General features: G+C 42.1%; 1 protein-coding gene and 1 non-coding gene across 5 annotated transcripts in view; one reads left to right on the top strand and one right to left on the bottom strand.

Annotated features, from left to right (window-relative positions):
• BCAT1 (branched chain amino acid transaminase 1) overlaps positions 1-17,204 on the top strand; it is a 138,215-nt gene extending 121,011 nt beyond the window's left edge. For all 4 annotated transcript variants that reach the window (XM_051850336.2, XM_070049507.1, XM_008259519.4 and 1 more), the window contains one exon: positions 9,015-17,204. In XM_051850336.2, coding sequence (XP_051706296.1) covers positions 9,015-9,056 — 42 coding nt within the window. In that variant the 3' untranslated portion in view covers positions 9,057-17,204. The remainder of the gene's footprint in view (positions 1-9,014) is intronic.
• On the bottom strand, positions 8,679-8,860 carry LOC127492245 (U2 spliceosomal RNA). The gene has a single exon (XR_007921394.1). It is a non-coding gene; the product is annotated as a U2 spliceosomal RNA (small nuclear RNA).
• Positions 17,205-18,490: the final 1,286 nt, after the last annotated feature.

Here is an 18,490-nt window from a genome sequence, read left to right as displayed (position 1 = left end):
GAGACCCGGGTAGAGTTCCTGGCTGCCGGCTCCTAGCTCCAGCCTGGCCCACTGTGGTTGGTGCCTGCACTGGGGAAGTAAACTAGCAGACAGAAGAGCTCTCTCTTTCTCCTTTTCTCTTTGTCTCTCCCTCTGTCTGGCTGTCTATTTCTGTCTCTCTGCTTTTCAAATAAAGTAAAAAATGAATAAATAAATATTTTAAAATATGCATTATTGTCATTATTATACGATAATTATTTTACATATTATTATACTCCCTAAAGTAGGGATAAAAAAGAAGCTCAGAGATGATTTACCAAAGTCCTCTGACAGAACATTTTCAAAAGTAGTATTGTGGACACCAAAGAACGGGAGTGACTAAAAGAAATGCTCTTTGTTTATTCACTGAACAAGCTCCTGGCAAAAATTGTGAATTTTAAATTTTTTCCACCAAAATAAATGTAACTTGAAATTCCATTTTTTCCATGAATTTCTTGAAGTGCCTCATAATGAATACAAATATTTTGCCAGAGCTGTCCTTCATGCCAATGGCATAGCTCTGTGAAAAAGGACAAAAATATTTAAAAAGCTGAAGTACAGATATATCAGAAGGAAAACACAAAGATTCGATGTGTATGTGAGCCCATGTTAAAAATTAAAAAAAAATAGATATATAGCACAATATCAGGAAGAATAACTTTTCCCTTTAACTAACTTACTTTTTTAAAGATTTATTTATTTATCTGAAAGTCAGAGTTACACAGAGAGAGAGAGAGAGAGAGAGAGAGAGAAGTCTTCCATCTGCTTGTTCACTCCCCAATTGGCTGCGATGGCTGGAGCTGTGCAGATCCGAAGCCAGGAACTTCTCCCACTCAGGTGCAGGAGCCCAAGGACTTGGGCCATCTTCTGCTGCTTTCCCAGGCCATAGCAGAGAGCTGGATCAGAAGTGGAGCAGCCGGGTCTCGAACTGGCGCCCATATGGGATGCCGGTGCTTCAGGCCAGGACTTTAACCCGCTGCGCCACAGTGCCAGCTCCATCCTTTAACTAACTTAAAGGGAATGGAAGTTGGTGCTTGTGGCTAAAGCAATTCATAATTGTTTTACCCTAGATAGTGAAGTATAATGGTGGTAACACTGAAAACTAATGATACAGACAGAACTCCGTACTCAACAGACACAAATAAATGTAGTCGCAGGACACAAGAGATAAGACAGTGGTTCTGAATCAACCACAAACCAGAAGTACCAAATCTGCTACAAATTGTTAAGTAACAAAGGACCATCCATCCATTCATAATCAAAAACCACATCTTTCTTCTTCAATTATTTGCTGCTTGTGCACATGGAACCTAAAGTCTAAAAATTACTCCCTGACAAGATGGCAAATTGGTGCTGTCCGCCAAGCAGCTAGGTTGTCTGTTTCCAAGAAAAATAATTTCCGTAATTATTGCGTAAAAAGTATGGAGTTGCATCACATTTCACATTTGATCTCTTGGCATGACACGGGAATGTAGATGCTGGCTGCAGAGTGTTCGGGTAAACTGAAGAAGAGAACAGCAGCCACCAAAAACCTTTCAAGATTCCTGCCAGTATGACCCGGGGGAGAATTCCTGCCGAACCACAAGATCTGGCTTTCATTTCTAACTTCTCTGTTTCTGTGCATGAGTAAGATTCTCCAAGGTTGAGTGTCCATCCCATGTAGCCAATTAGCCATACAGCCCCGTAGGTCTTAGATTGCTCTGCCAGTGCCTCCTGGGAGGGCAGCATTTCCAATGCAAGTGGCCTTCCTTTTTCCTTGTTCATTGCTTAAGCAACAGAGAAAACCATGGCTGCATTCATATTTAGCCAAACTTGACCTTGGAGAATAATACCTTTGCTTTCTCTGTGGCTTTTCCTGCCGTTACGTTTTGCTATTCTCATTATGAGCATCATCACTTTGCCTCCCACTGTTTGGGGTCCTGTCTGTTCTCCAAACAAGCTCTGCTCTCTGACCCCTCTTGGCTTTGCTGCATCTTTTATCATTTGCTGACCCGATAAGATCTTATTTGTCCTTCAATCCATACTCGCCTCCTTTTAAATCTCTTGAATAATACCCAACTCCTGTAAGTCCAAATACACATTCACCCACTTAAATGCTGCTGCTTCCTCCATTTTCCACAATGCTAGTGATGACCACCTAAAGCCTCTAAATTGCATCCTAATTCTCATCGCACTTGTCTCTGTTGTGGGGCTGTGAGCGTTGGAATTGCTCTCTTCTACTTGTATTCCATGGTGTGCAGCACAGGGCCTAAGACACACAGCACACATACAGTAATATTTTTTGAGTGAGCCAATAAAGGAAGGAGAGAGTGACTGAGACACTAGCGGAGAGCAGTACTAACAAGCAAAAATGCTTTACTCTCTTATATTAACACATTCTGACAAGAGGCGGGCAGGCCGGTGCCGCGGCTCACTAGGCTAATCCTCCGCCTTGAGGCGCCGGCACACCAGGTTCTAGTCCCGGTCGGGGCACCGGATTCTGTCCCGGTTGCCCCTCTTCCAGGCCAGCTCTCTGCTGTGGCCAGGGAGTGCAGTGGAGGATGGCCCAAGTGCTTGGGCCCTGCACCCCATGGGAGACCAGGAGAAGTACCTGGCTCCTGCCATTGGATCAGCGCGGTACCCCGGCTGCAGCACACTGGCCGCGGCGGCCATTGGAGGGTGAACCAACGACAAAGGAAGACCTTTCTCTCTGTCTCTCTCTCTCACTGTCCACTCTGCCTGTCAAAAAAAAAAAAAAAAAAAAAAAAAGGCGGGCAGAAAGTATTGCCTCGTTCTGTAACGACACTAGTGATAGTGTAATGACTTCCAAGTCCATGCAGGTGTGTTTTCTCTGTCCCTATTGCTGTCATACCTACTCTTTTTTTTTTTTTAAGCAAAAAATGTTTATTTAATTGAAAGGCAAAAACAGGAAGGCAGAGATCTTCCATTCCAGTTTGCTCCCTAAATGCCCAAAGTAAGGCATACTGGGCCAGGTCAAAGGTGAGAGTCAGGAACTCAATACAAGGTGGAGCACGTGAATAGCGTAGATCCACCTAGCTGAGCCCTCACGTGCTCTTACCAATGTGCACATTAACATTATACTGGGGGATCGGCGTTGTGGCACAGTGGGTTAATCCTCCGCCTGTGATGCCAGCATCCCATATGGGCACCGGTTCTAATCCTGGCTGCTCCTCTTCCAATCCAGCTCTCTGCTGTGACCTGGGAAAGCAGTAAAACATGGCCCGAGTCCTTGGGCCCTGCACCCACATGGGAGACTGGGAAGTAGTTCCTGGCTCCTGGCTTAGGATCAACGCAACTCCAACCATTGCAGCCACTGGGGAGTGAACCAACAAACGGAAGACCTTTCTCTCTGTTTCTCCCTCTCACTGTCTGTAACTCTACCTCTCAAATAAATAAATAAAATCTTCTTTAAAAAAAAATATACTGGAATCAGGAGCCGGCATTGTGGTGCAATGGATTAAGCCACTGCCTGTAACATTAGCATGCTATATGTGTGCTGGTTCAAGTCCCAGCTGCTCCACTTCTGATTCGGCTCCTTGCAAATATACCTGGGAAAGCAGGGGAAGATGGACCAAGATCTTTGGCCCCGGTACCCCTGTTGGAGGCCCAGATGGTGTTCCAGACTCCTGGCTTCAGCCTCTCCCAGCCCCAGCCATTACAACCATTTGGGGAATGAGCCAGCAGATGGAAGATTCTCTCTCTCTCTCCCTCTCCATCTCACCCTCTCCCCCTCTCTCCTCCTCCCTCCCTCCGTCTCTCCCTCCCTCTCCCCCCACCATCTCTCTCCCTTCTGCCTTTTCTCCCCTCCTTCTCTGTGTCTTTCAAATAAAAAAAATCCTACAAAAGAGTTAGACTGCAATCAGAAAGAGCCAGGACTCAAACCCTGGCGTACTAATTCGGGGTACAGGTATCCTAAGCAGTGTGTCTTAACCATTGCACCAGATGCCTGCTTCTGGACACTACTCTTACAGAAGGATGTAATTTCTATCTCTGATAAGATCTGCCATCCCTAGTTAGTTATTTTTCTTTATAAAATTAAATATAATTATCCATCAGTCACATGAAAAGTTTGATTGCCAAATGCCTATATTTCACACATTTCTTGGCTGTGTCTCCAAGTGCTATAATCTTACATAAAAGCATAAATGGCAGGATGAGCATGCGAAAAACCAAGTATATATTATGCAAATTCACAGTGCGATAGGAACCGTGTCTATTATTTTAGCCAAAGTTGATTTTAATCATGTGTAAAAGTAAAACCACTAATTGAAGACAAATTTAACTGGTGAGATTGACAATGAAGTGATAATGGTCATGAGTCACAGTTCGTAGATCTGCCAAAGTGTCAGTGCACTGACAATTGATTTTTGTTAATGACAAAAATGTCTTATAAATTGATGGGGATTAAAACACAGGAAATAAAATACATATTTTACTCTTAATCTTAAATTGAGTTGACACTGTCCATAACTCAAGCAGAACGGAAGAAATTTCCTTCAGGGTTCATCCTGAAGCAGGGGAATCCGGCCTAGTGGGAGGCACCGCTCTTTAGGCAGTTCTTTCTGATGTGGGTTTTGTGAGTCACCCAGAGTCATCAGGCTTGCTTCAACCTCCTTTTCATCCAGACCACAAGCTGGTGGGTAAACCCATGTTATCGCGCAGTGTTTTTTGCCAGTTCGATAGACTGCACTAAGATTTGTAGGAGGAGCATGGCTCATGAACAGTGCACTCTGGAGAATAGAGCATTGTACAGAGGCAGCAGAATGGGACTGCATAACCCAGAACCTTAGTATTCCTCTATGTGACGTGGAGGCTGGGATGAAGCATCACTGCTCAGGGGTGGGCATTTGAGGAGTGAAGCTGTATACAGGAGCTGCCTCTGTCTCTCTGTCTCTGCCTCTCAAATAAATTAATTTTTAAAAAATGTAAAAATGTGTTCTCTTGGAAGAGCAGCAGAACTTATTTCAAAAGCAGTCTTTCCTGGAATCCCAATATATCCAGCAGATAAAAGTGGAATTGTTCTGAAGTCAAGAATTAAAACCGAGAGTCCCGTTCACTTGGGTCGTCCTCTGTGTTTTTTTGTGGTTGTTGATGTTCTTGCTAACTCAGAAATTCTGAAGTTTCGTATTAATTTAACCTATAGTCATCTTAGGACTGACGATCCTGTTCATGTGAAAATGGATGTGGTCTGGGTGAGTCAGGCAAACATACGGGGACAGATTTAACCGGGGACAGATTTAACCGTCTCATACCTCAGATAGGGAGAGCTCTTCTCCATCAGTCTCCACCCATGGTGGCCACGGGGGGTATTTAGAAGCTGGTGTAGGTTGAGGTCAAGAAAATAGAACTTGGGAGAGAGATCTTGGCTAGGGGCTGGGCTGTACCATTTGCCAACTGCAATCTTGAGCAAGCTACTTAATCTCCCTAATGTTCAGTTTCATTTATAAAAAAGCATTGTTAATAGCACATATTACCTAGGGGTACTATGAAGATTAATAAGATAATAAGTCTTTGTAGTTCTTGCCATAATGGTGTTGCCAGGCAGTAATGGCTCAAAGGGTGAGAGCTTATTTAAATACAGATGTTTTTTGAATGAATGATTGAATGAATATAGAACTAGCGTTCTCTTTCTTTATATTATTTTTAGGATTTATTTATTTGAAAGGCAGAGTTAGAGAGAGAGAGAGAGAGAGAGAGAGAGGTCTTCCATCTGCTGGTTCACTCCCCAGATGGCTGCAATGGCCAGAGCTGTGCCGTTCCAAAGCCAGGAGCCAGGAGCTTCTTCCAGGTCTCCCACATGGGTGCAGAGAGCTAGATCGGAAGTGGAGCAGCTGGAAATTGAACCAGCACCCATATGGGATGCCAACACTACAGGCAGCAGCTTTACCTGCTATGCCACAGTACCAGCCCCTAGCCTTTTCTTTCTGACATGGTTTATCATTTCATTTAATTCAGTTTTAAATTTAGGTTTGATTTTTAAAAAAATATTTAGTTATTTATTTTTAAAGATTTATTTATTTATTAGACATCAGAATTACAGAGAGAAAGAGGCAGAGAGAGTATTCCATCTACTGGTTCACTCCCCAATTGGCCGCAATGGCTGTAGCTGCGCCGATCTGAAGCCAGGAGCTTCTTCCAGTTCTCCCACATGGGTGCAGGGGCCCAAAGACTTGAGCCATCCTCTGCTGCTTTCCCAGGCCATAGCTGGATCAGAAGAGGAGCAGCCAGGATTTGAACCGGTGCCCACATGGGATACCAGCATTGCAGACGGCCGCCCCACCTGCTAAGCCACAGCATCAGCCCCTAGGTTTGCTTTTACAGAAGATTTATTTAGGTGTCTCGATGTTGTGGTGTCGTGGGTAAAGCCTACAATGCTAGGATCCCATACGGATGCCAGTTCAAGACCCACCTGTTCCAATTCAGCCTGGCCCAGCCCAGGCCGTTACAGCCATCTGGGGAGTAAACCAGCAGATGCAAGATCTCTCTGTCTCTCCCTCTCTCTCTGTAGCTCTGACTTTTTTTTTTTTCTTTTTAAGATTCATTTATTTATTTGAAAGGCAGAGTTACAGAGAGGCAGAGAGAGAGAGTCTTCAAACTACTGGTTTACTTTCCAGATGGCTGCAACGGCCAGAGCTTCTCCCATCTGAAGCCAGGAGTCTCTTCCAGGTGTCCCACGTGGGTACAGGCCCCCAAGGACTTGTGCCACCCTCTGCTGCTTTCCCAGGTCATAGCAGAGAACTGGCTTTTAGGTGGAGCAGCCGTAATTCAAACTGGCAGCCATATGGGATGCCGGCACTGCAGGGGGCGGTTTTACCTGTTATGCCACAGTGCTGGCTCCTGTGTCTCTGCTTTTCACAAAGAAAGAATTTGTTTTAAATGACTAGTGCATTTCAAAAAGAAAGGCAGAGTTACAGAGAGAAAAGCTGAGTCTTCCCCCCACTGGCTTACTCCCCAAGTGGCTGCCTTGGTCAGGACTTTGCCAGGTGGAAGTCAGGAGGCTGGAACTCCATCTGGGTTTCCCGTATGGGTGGCAGGAACATAAGCACTTGGACCACCTTCCTCTGCTTTCGCAGGCACATTAGCATGGAGCTGGGTCACAGTGCAGCCAGGCCTTGAATTGGCACCTGTATGGGATGTCTCCATTGCAGTTGGCAGCTTCACCTGCTGTACCACAACACCAGCCCCTTAGGTTTGCTTTTAAAGCAAATTCTCTCCTAATGCAAATAACCAAATTCTGATTGATAACAATTACATAACTTTTGAAGGAGTAGGAAAAAATGGGATCCTACCATAACACAAACAACTTTGCGTTAGAAAACAAAGTCCCTGTGTAAGATCCATAAAGCTTGTCAACTTACTATTGTGTCTATGATGCACATCACAATTACTTAGTAAGAAGTGCTTGCTACATGCAGGATGTTGGGACCATCCACAGATCGCTGCTGTGATGTGAGGCCTCAGAATTCGCATTTCTGACAGGTTGCCAGATGATGCTGATCCTGGTGGTCTGAGGAATTCACGTCCAGCATCATTTTAGTTTTCATTTTAAAAGTGTCTATGAAAAAAAGAGAGACAACGATCTTCCCTCCACTGATAGGACAGTGTGGTCCATACTGAAGACAGGAACCTGAAATTTAGTTCAGGGCTCCTACATGGGTGACAGGGACCTGACCCAAGTACTAGAGCCATCACCTGCTGCCTCCCAGAGCACATGAGAGCAGTAAGTTGGAGTTGGGAGCAGATCCGGGACTCAAACCCAGGCAGTTCCATATTGGATGTGGCTGTTCCAAGTGGCATCTTAACTACTTTGCCGAAATCCCACCCTTAATCACATTTTTATTTTATTTTATTTTTTTTTTTTTAATTTTTTGACAGGCAGAGTGGACAGTGAGAGAGAGACAGAGAGAAAGGTCTTCCTTTTGCCGTTGGTTCACCCTCCAATGGCCGCCGCGGCCAGCGCGCTGCGGCCGGCGCACCGCGCTGATCCGATGGCAGGAGCCAGGAGCCAGGTGCTTTTCCTGGTCTCCCATGGGGTGCAGGGCCCAAGCACCTGGGCCATCCTCCACTGCACTCCCTGGCCACAGCAGAGGGCTGGCCTGGAAGAGGGGCAACCAGGACAGAATCCGGCGCCCCGGCCGGGACTAGAACCCGGTGTGCCGGCGCCGCTAGGCGGAGGATTAGCCTAGTGAGCCGCAGCGCCGGCCTTAATCACATTTTTTAAAGTAAAACAAAAAACAGTATTATTTCATTTGGAGAACAGAAGTACAACATCCTTCTAAAAGTTTGTCAGGAAATGGAGTTAAAAGACCAATTTATTTTGGCACCAACATTTTGAAATCCATGCATAGTTTTTTCACAAGGCACATTTTTCAGAAAGTTTCTTAATGTCACTACTGGTTCACTCCCTCAAATGCCTTGCAACAGCTGAGATTGGGCTGGGCCAAATCCAGAAGTCAAGAAAACAATCCAGGTCTCCCGTGTGTGTGGCAGGGACAGCATATTACCATGCAGCCTCTGCAGTAGCAGGAAGCTAGAGTGAGGAACTGGAGTGAAGCATTGAACCCAGGCACGCTGATGTGGGATTTGGGCATCTTAATTGAAGTCTAAACACCTGTACCCTCAGGAACTTTTTGAAGTGTCCTTGGACAGAAATGTTAGGTCCTATGCCAACTCTAAATTTAAATTCTGCAATAATTATGAAATTTGTGATTCTTTCTAGGTATTTGGTATGGAAAATCTCCCTATATGTGTTTCCTTTGTTTATATAAGACCTATAATGTCCTTTTTAAACTGATCAGAACAGATACTACACATGATCTTAGCCAATAGGATGAGAAGCAGTGTAATGTCATTTGAAATGTGAATATGCTTTTAATGTTCAGAACAGAATTGAATATTTCATTCCACCTTGGATATGTTAGTAAATTTGTGTCTACACGATTTCTGCAGTGTTAACTTTTGTACTGACACATGCTTCCTTGCTTTCTTTATTGTAGTATGGAAGAGAAGAAAGTGACTGGACAATTGTATTATCCTGAAAGGAAAATACAAGATCTCAACTGTATGAGCTTGGGATGAACCCGTTGCAATGGGATTGTGATAGACTCCTTTGGCTGCCTGTCAGTTGTCCTAATGTAGTTTGTAGGATCAGTATATTACAAGGATGATTCTCTTCTTACGCTAGAGAAAACGAATTGCAATCATTCATGGTGTTCTTTAAGATTGGTAGTAGCTTATGTTCCCTTTTCCTAGAAAGCCATATAACATAGAACTTTCCTCAATAATTTGAGTGCCTCCCTTAGTCCTTCACTTAGATACAACAATGTTTACTCCTTGGTATAAATTATACACTACTCCTCCACCAAACTCAGTGTTTTTGTATGTGGGATTGAAAGCTGATTGAAATGCATTTCATGGGTAATGTTCCATGTATCACATCGTTATCCTTGGAAAGTGTTTGCTTTTTTAACTCAAGACTGAAAAACTGGATTTTCTTCATCTCACGGTTTTGCGGACCACTAGGTCCATCCTAGGGGCCATATCTCCCTTCTTGCTGGTGCCACAGTCTGCTCCAAGCTCAACCTGCGTGTCAGACCTGAGCATGGGTCTACCATGCCCTTTCCATTCGGCGGTGTCATTGGCTGTCAGGCATCTACAAGACGGGAAATCTTATGCTTATAAGACCTTTGGATCCCCAGTGCCTGTTGCACAGTAGGCACTCAAGTCCATGGTGTACCTGATCAATGAATGACCACGTAGCTTCTGTACAAGTGCATTTTGTTCCTCTATTATGAGTCCTCCTTCTTAGAATTTGTGATGGATTCTGACTTTGTGTGTGTTTACCTCATGCCTTGTTTTCTTCCATGGACTACTTAATCAGCACAGGTACTCAGAGGCACAGTTAGTTGGAGGAATCATTTCATAGTTGAAGACCACCTTGAGATTGAAACAGTCATCCTGGAGAGAAATCATAATATCACACCCAGCAAATGGAAATAGCAAATGTTATACGCCATGTGTCAAATAAGAAATAGATGGTCTTTCATGTCGGGGATAGGTAAAAAACAAAGAGGTATATTCTGTTGTTGTAAGTGGTCTTTTCTGTTGATTGGAGACCAAAGTGAGCAAACGGAGACAGAGGGGAAGAGCTGGGAATTAGAGTTGCGTGCTAACTGGTTTATCTAGGAGAAAGTTAACTCTTGATAGGAAACATTTGTCCTTGGACAGTCAGCTCTCAGATACTGAATTTTTTTTTTTTCAGTTCAAATCATTTTCATTTTACTGATCATATATTATTATTTTTTTCAGAGCAAGGGGAAAACACATTCTAAAAGTTTCCTAAGACATTTATCAACATGTAGTAAATGGACTTTGAATCTCTTCCAAAGCTTTCTACCTTAGGGTCACTTTGAGACTTGAATGGCAAAATGGACGTTAACAAAGTGTAAGATGAACAGACTGGTGGAAGTATCTTTGGGGAGAGTTTTAATTGGAGAGCTAAGCCTTGGGGAGGGCTCTCCTTTTCAGATCTTCTGTGCTCCTGACTGTCTCACCAAGTGGCATCTAAGGGGATGCTTTGGCTTAGCTAAATTCACTCCCCTCACTCTGAATACGGTAGCCTCAAAAAAAAATTTCAGGTAATTTCAATGATCATCTAAAGCATAATAACTAGAATCTGTTCCTATGAGAAATGGAAATTACTTGTTTGCCATAAATATATTTTATACACAGGACATGCCCATTGTGAAAGTTGGAGAACATTAATTTTGTCAGATTACTTTTCCAGAGAGCATTTTATGCCCTTTCTACCAGACTCAGTGAAGATTAAGGATATACATTTTTTAAAATGGGAGATCTCCTAATGCAGATAACACAGTCTGCCATTCTCATTCAAGTAATGGAAATTGACCCTGACACTAACTTGTTAAAAAGATTTAAAAAGAACATCTGCACATCTTTTTTCCTTGTTCACTGTTTGTTTAATTGCAGTGGAGGAATACAGCAAGAGTGCCATGTTCTATCTAGGCAATTATCCATTCTTCAAGACTTAGTTATCGCAACACTAATTGATCATTTAAGGCGTAAGATAGTCTAGCATTAGGAACATGTGAGGCTAATCTGCTCAAAAAGATCAACAAATTAATATTGTTGCTGATATTTGCATAATTGGCTGCAATTATTTAATGTTTAATTGGGTTGATCAAATGAGATTCAGCAACTCACATGTGCATGAATATAAACAGACTTGGTGGCACTTAAAATGATAATGATTAACTTATTTTCCTTGTGCTCTTCTTCCCACTTTCTCCAGTTTCTACATTCAGACCAAGTCTGTCAGCTTTTTCTAAAATGTCTCTGTGGAAACAGGAATTTTAAAATGAAATGTTATTCAGGCGTAGAAAAAAATTCTAAACATTTCCTATGAGATTGACTCTTAAGAATTTTCTTTCTTAGCATAATTTATTAAGGATTCAATCCATGAAACACTGAAAAAAGAGTCCAGCTCGGGGGTGAATACTCTGACCTATACATTACAGCCAACAGGAACTGATTTCATTAATAACACCTGCGTGCACCTTTGCTCTTGATAGAATGGGAAAGAGAAATAAATGAGAAATCTTAAGGAATTACACATTTAAAGTATGAGTTTATTTTGGTCTCAAAATTTTTTTTAAAGACATGCATAATTTTTTTCATGAGATGCATTTTCCATGTATTGGTGGAAAAATTTGCACCAAAATTAACTCACTTTCGTTTTTTAAGTTACTTTTTCATTTTATTTGGAAGCAATTAGATGGAGACAGGCAAACAGACCTTCTGTCCACTGGATTACTTCCCCAAATACCCACAACAGCCATGGCTCAGCCAGACAGAGCCCGGGAGCTTGGAACTCCACCCAGGTCTCCCGCATGGGTGGCAGGCACCCAAGTACTTCCATATGCTGCTCCCCAGGAAGCATGACCGGAAGTGGAGGAACAAGGACTTGATCCAGCCACTCCAGGATGGGATGTGGGCACCCCAACTGGCAACTGAAGCCCTGTGCTAAATGCCTGCCCCCAAACTCACAGTTTTAATTCTAATTTTTCCAGGAATGTTTTGAAGTACCCTCAGGCATCCTGAGTAAATTTCTTCACCATATTGGTTTTGTTGCTTGATAAAATGGTACCCATACAAGTGGTCTTGTTTGCCTCCAATCTGAGCATTCTGGGGCCCTTGAAGGCAGTTTATGAGTGAATCTTAGAAGAATTGTACAAGCTGTTGTTATTAAAGCTGCAGTTTCAGTTCTGCTTTAGGGCAATTGTGCTATGAAAACAGCTGCCAAAATAAACTTACTTATTTTCCCCAGTCCCAGTTCCACTCAATGTTCCATCACTCTACTGTGTTGCTTTTTTTGAACATCTACATTCCGTTTACCCTTATGGGGGGGGGGGGGGCAGTGAGGATGTGTTTTAAGCAGAAAATAACTTGTTCACATTCAGTGAGTGATATCTAAAATATTTCTAATATTTCTTGGATGCACCAAAGCAAGGTATTTAGACAGGGTTAAAGTAACTTATTTCATGAACTGATTTTTTTAAATGATCAGAGAACTCTTCCTTGTAATATGGGTGTTGAGGTTTTTCCTTACCTGGATATGTAAAAACTGAAGTTCCAGTCGGCAGTGCTAAGAGGGTTGTTTCATAACAACTCCTTTGCTTTGCCAGGAGTATAATGTGTTTCACTCTCTATTTTCCATATAAGCTCCTCCCCCACCACTGCCAAAAAGAAGTGTAAGGGGTGGTCCCAGCTTTTCAAGAAGCCTTACCTATTAATTGACTATATTGATTATGTAGTTGACTAGAGATTATATTAATTGATTAGAGATTTTATAGTTCGTGTGATAAATGTTGATCAGGGATTAGGAAGTTAGGTTTAAAAAATAAATAGTATGTAAGCAATACCCTCATGAGACTTATAGTCTATTACTTGAACTAGTTTAGATATAGAAACAATTCTTAATAGTTAGATAATAAGTAGAGAAATGCCAGAGTACATCTGTCATCAAGAAATCACAATGCACGTTTATTTCATCCCATTTCTTTAGTTAAATTTATTATTATTACTATTTATTTGAAAGGCAGAGAGAGAGTTACAGAGACAGACTGCAAGAGATCTTCCATCCACTGGTCTACTTCCCAAATGCCTGCTACGGCTGGGGCAGGGCCAAGCCAAAGGAAGGAGCCAGGAACTCAGTGCAGATTTCCCACAAGACAGAGATGGCAAAGGTCCAAGTAGTTGAACGTGAGCAGGAAGGTGCAGTCAGAAGCAGAGCTGAGATGTGAACCCAGGCACTCCAGTAGGGGCTGTAGGCATCTTAACCACTGAGCCAAAAAATACAGTCTCATTTTTAAAGAAAATTGGTCCTTTTTATCAACTCTCCTTCTCTCCTTTTTCTCTAGTTTAAGACAACTGCGAAGGGTTAACCTGTAGAGTTACTCTGTCCCAGCCTGTAAAGTATAAATTACTCACTTTGTGGCTTACTCCTTATTACCAACCTCATGCATTTGTTGTCGGCATGCTTCATCCAACAAACCCTGCAGATTGCAGTATCCTTCCTTCCTAGTCTTTTTTTTTTTTTTTTTTTTTTTTGGACAGGCAGAGTGGACAGTGTGAGAGAGAGACAGAGAGAAAGGTCTTCCTTTGTCGTTGGTCCACCCTCCAATGGCCGGCACAGCTGGTGCGCTGCGCCAGCGCACCGTGCTGATCCGATGGCAGGAGCCAGGTGCTTCTCCTGGTCTCCCATGGGGTGCAGGGCCCAAGCACTTGGGCCATCCTCCACTGCACTCCCTGGCCACAGCAGAGAGCTGGCCTGGAAGAGGGGCAACCGGGACAGAATCTGGCACCCCGACCGGGACTAGAACCTGGTGTGCCGGCGCCGCAAGGCAGAGGATTAGCCTGTTGAGCCGCGGCGCCAGCCTCCTTCGTAGTCTTAACCTCAAAGCTGATCATATTGAAATAAACAAAGAAAATGATCCTAGAGGGAATTTTTTAAGAAAATGTCCCATAGGAATCTACTCAGAAAATAACTTCCGTGGAATTATGATTTCTCATAGTTTGAAGTTTTACCAAAGAAAGACCATTTAACATATTACAAAGAGATTAATTCTCATTGCCAAAAAGCGCTTTTTGGAAAAAGATTATTTTTTATTTGAAAGGCAGAATTACAGAGAGGTAGAGACAGAGCTTCCATCCATGGGTTCACTCCCTAAATGGCTGCTACTGCTAGGCTGAAGTCAGAAGTAGGGAGCTTCTTCCAGGTCTCCCACGTGGGTATAAGCACCCAAGCACGTAGGCCATCCTCCGCTACTTTTCCGGGGCATTAGCAGGGAGTTGAGAATACAAAGGTAGGGCTGGTGTTGCATTGCAGAGGGTTAAGCTGCCACCTGTTACGCCAGCTTCCCGCATGGGCTGTGAATCCCTGGTAATTGCATGGGAAAGCAGCAGGAGATGGCCCAAGTGCTTGGATCCCTGCCGCCCATGTAAGAGACCCGTGAAACTCCTGGCTTCAGGCTTTCTGTTGTAGCCATTCAGGGAGTCAGTCAGCAGTTGGAAGATCTCTGTCTCTACCTCTCTCTCTGTAACTCTTGATTTTCAGGTAAAATAAATTTTTTAAGAACTACAAAGCTAGAAGAAAGTGATTTTTTAATCCTCATAATACCATAATAAAATACTTCTCAATTATTTAATTTGGACAGGTTGAAAATGAGGTATCATTAGAGTATAGTAGTGTTTGTGGGTAAATAATTCCCTGGGGTCAGATACATGTAAACATACGTACTTAAATTAATGATGCAGGCATGAAACTCAGTGTTTGAAATTGAAGTACTCTGTAAAATCTGCTGGATAGTTTATTGAAGTCTAAATCATCCTGTCTGAAAATATATTTTTCATACCATGGTAAACCCAACTAAGAAAACCTAAAACTTTGCTTCCATACGTACAATTTATGTAATCCACTGTTGGGATTGTAAACATTGATATAATCTGTTGGCATAGAAATGAATTTAAATATGATTTCTCTGGACATCCACTATCATAAAGGCTACATTCCTAGTTGCCTATCATTGAATTATGGAGAAAAATTTAAACAGAGAAGATGTGAGAGGAAGAACAGGTGGAGGTAAAGAAAGGAATGTTATGGGGAGGGCAGTGTGATTCTGTGCTGTCCAGAGGAGCTTTTCTTTTCTTCTGCCATGCATTGAGATTTTCAGCTTTCAATATAGGTGCCAAATACAAACAGTACTCTTTAGGGAAGTGACTAATATTATGGCCAGTTTACCAGATATTAGGATTAGATCACAATCTTGACATTATGAGTGTTATATTAAACCACTGAAGATTACAACCAACTTGGATGAGACTTTATAATTACATAGACTGTAGGACCTACTATATCATTTCTAAACCATGTATTCCAAGATTCATGGAGGCTTCTTAAGATTAAATAAATGAGAAGGAGTATATTATAACTTTTTTTTTCGTAAAAATACTATTTACCACTGTCCCCTTCTCCTTGGTGGAAGTCATTAAGTTATCTGGAAATAATTGGATATTATTAAGTGGTTAACTAACAACGTTCTGCAGTTTTCTCAGACCAGTTGCACAAGTTCATTCAAGTCATTCTCAAAGTTAAGAAAGGATGGCAAATATCCTTTGAAGAACACAGGAATTCTTGAGAATATGGTTATAAGAAGATGTTGATTCAGGTCTTAAAAATAAGCTAGCTAATCTGTGTGCTGTAAATTCTGCAGATGTTTCTTTGGTGACTTGTAGCAATGAATGATCGTATTGTATACCCAGTTAGTCAATACAGGGAGCCAGAGTCTTGCCCACGCTTTTAGAGAATTTGTGCCTACTTGATATGACAGCCGCAGGAAAGTAAGTCTTTTGAGGGAATTTTAAAATCGGGGCTTGCCTGTTCTCTTGCGTCTGAATGTGATTGCAATGTCTGTTGTAATGGTGAACCCACACACGATGGCCAGTCTTTCTTCTATCTCTTGTGTTTATCTTTGAAATTCGTTTTAAGAAAATTGGAGTAGAAAGAAACACTTCATCCATGAGGATTGGCTTTCATGAAAAATTGCTGAGGGGTCGTGTTGAAAAGATGGAAGCTTATGAAACCCAATGGGAACATGCACAGTAGAGTGGGTGAAAGAAACTACCTCATTCTTTGAAGGTTTTGTGAAAGCACAACACTCTTTAAATGACTTTCTTGTACGAGAGCCATCTGGTGTGACGATGTCTATATTTGTATGTCTAATGGACCTGGAGTCATTTCATTTTGCTGGCAATAGACACATTCTATCATTTGTAAGTTCCTCGTCAGATCTGTAATTATACATGGAACCTGTCATCAATAAAACAAATTAAAGGAATCGTGTTTGTGTAGCCTCATGAAAAGAGACTTGTTAGATGTATGAAATAATAATGCTTAATTACTGTTTTTATGTCCTCAAAGTTTTGGGTCAGGGGTTGTAAAATACAGGGTATTTTAAAACTGAAATGTCATTGAGAGTGAAGAGGAACACAGAAAAAGAGCTGGTGGAATCTAAATACATCTTGTCTTCAAACACTTGGGTAAGAGAGATACAGTGAGCATTTCAAAACTGTTCTTTCCCCTGGTTATGGAGTTATCTTGAGTAAAATTTAGCTTTGTCTTTTGAATTTTGCACAGAATGAGGTTACCTTTTCCCATTCACTCTTAAACCATACACCCCTATGTGGTTAATTTTATAAGGTGAAAGAAATCTGGTAAAAATCTAAACACCAGTGATGTGTCCTTTTCACCAAACCAGGCCTTGTATAAGTTGCCCTGGAAGAGGGATGGTTGCTTGGCACAGTGGTTGGATCACCGTGTTCCACGTCAGAATGCCTGGGTTCAGTCCTGGCTCCAGCTTCCTGCTAACGTGCACCCGGGGAGATGCAGCTGATCACTCAAGTACTCGAGTACCTGCCATCCACATGAAGGACCCCACCTGGGTTCCAGGCTGTTGAGTTCAATGTTTCCTAGCCCTGCTATTGTGGACATTTCAGGGAGTAAACCAAAGATCTCTGTCCCCCTGCCTTTCAAATACATATTCTTTTGTCAAAAATTGTCCTGAAATCATCTACTTGAGAGAATAAAGCCAAATGCAGATATAGCCATAGATCACACGTTCATTTTCTTATGATTCGTCCAGATAATTACAAATGCAGCAAACCCCAAGGCTTTTCAAGGAGTTACCTTAAACTGAGCTGGAAAAAGTGTCAGCTCAGTGAGCCTCTTCTCCAGACCTTGTTACCCTGTGAAAGTGCTGGTCTTTATCCAGATGACTCTGAAGCAGTTACACGCAGAATGTGGAAGGTCCAGTGCAGGTCATTAGCCCAGGTCTCCGCAGTGTTGATGCTTAGCTTCCACAAGAGTGACAGGGAGAGCTCTGACATTCCTGAGGGTGATGGCCTATATACACTGGAGCTTCTGTGGTCATCGGATGAGACAGAAGTCTCCTTCAGGGTAGAAAATGTCTCTTTACATCAATTAAGGAAGAAGCAAAAAAAAAATATTTTGACCTTGTAGAATGATTTTTTGCTAAGCTGATTCAATGTGATCTCAAGCATACTTTTCAAGTCAAGAATCTGATTTCACTTTCATGGCATATGGTATATGCCTTATACCATGACAACTTATTCCTAAACAAAATGTGCTATTGTAGCCTGACTTTCATTGTAATGGTGAAAACTTGAAGGATCGCTTTCCTGTAACCAAAATACCCAGAGCTCAAGGCATAGTCTCTTTGTATGTCTGTCAAATAATCTGGGTTTGCTCTTTTTAGCTATGTCTGTAAGGAATCAGGGGCAGTGTTGCTTGATACCTGTGGTCCTTTTCTCCAATGACCTTTGTTACTAAGTAAGATTTTTGAAAAATTGGATGAGAAAATTGTAAAGCCAAAAGATTTCATGCTGATTGTATCCCAAATACATCAGTTTTGTAAGTTGAGCTGATAAAACTCAACAGAAAAGGATAAACTGCATTTATTTTAAGGATAGTTATATAATCAAATATTTCCCATTAAAGATTGATTCATCATAATGGTGAATAGAAATGGTGCATACTTTAGTCCCTGACTGCTTTCAAGCCATGGTAGAATGTAACAAAACGTCTTTCTTGATATGTGGGCCGCCTAATGGGAGAATGGGTGAGAGCCATTGGTTAACCTTGTGATTCCTAATGGGGTTGAATTGGTTGGGGAAAATGGAGAATATAATGTCAATTTCATGGGTTATAAAAGATGAATCAATATTTGTAAAGTACTGGCAATAGTGTGCAAAGTGTGACATGATGAATTTTTATTGACAGTAAATGTTGAGGGGCGAGTGTTGTGTAGCATTTAAAACTGCCCACTGTGACACTGGCATCCTATGTGGGTGCTGGTTCGTGTCTCATCTACTCCAA

This window comes from Oryctolagus cuniculus, chromosome 9 (assembly GCF_964237555.1).
Source record: "Oryctolagus cuniculus chromosome 9, mOryCun1.1, whole genome shotgun sequence".
NCBI lineage: Eukaryota > Metazoa > Chordata > Mammalia > Lagomorpha > Leporidae > Oryctolagus > Oryctolagus cuniculus.
This window is presented reverse-complemented; position numbering and strand designations above follow the sequence as displayed.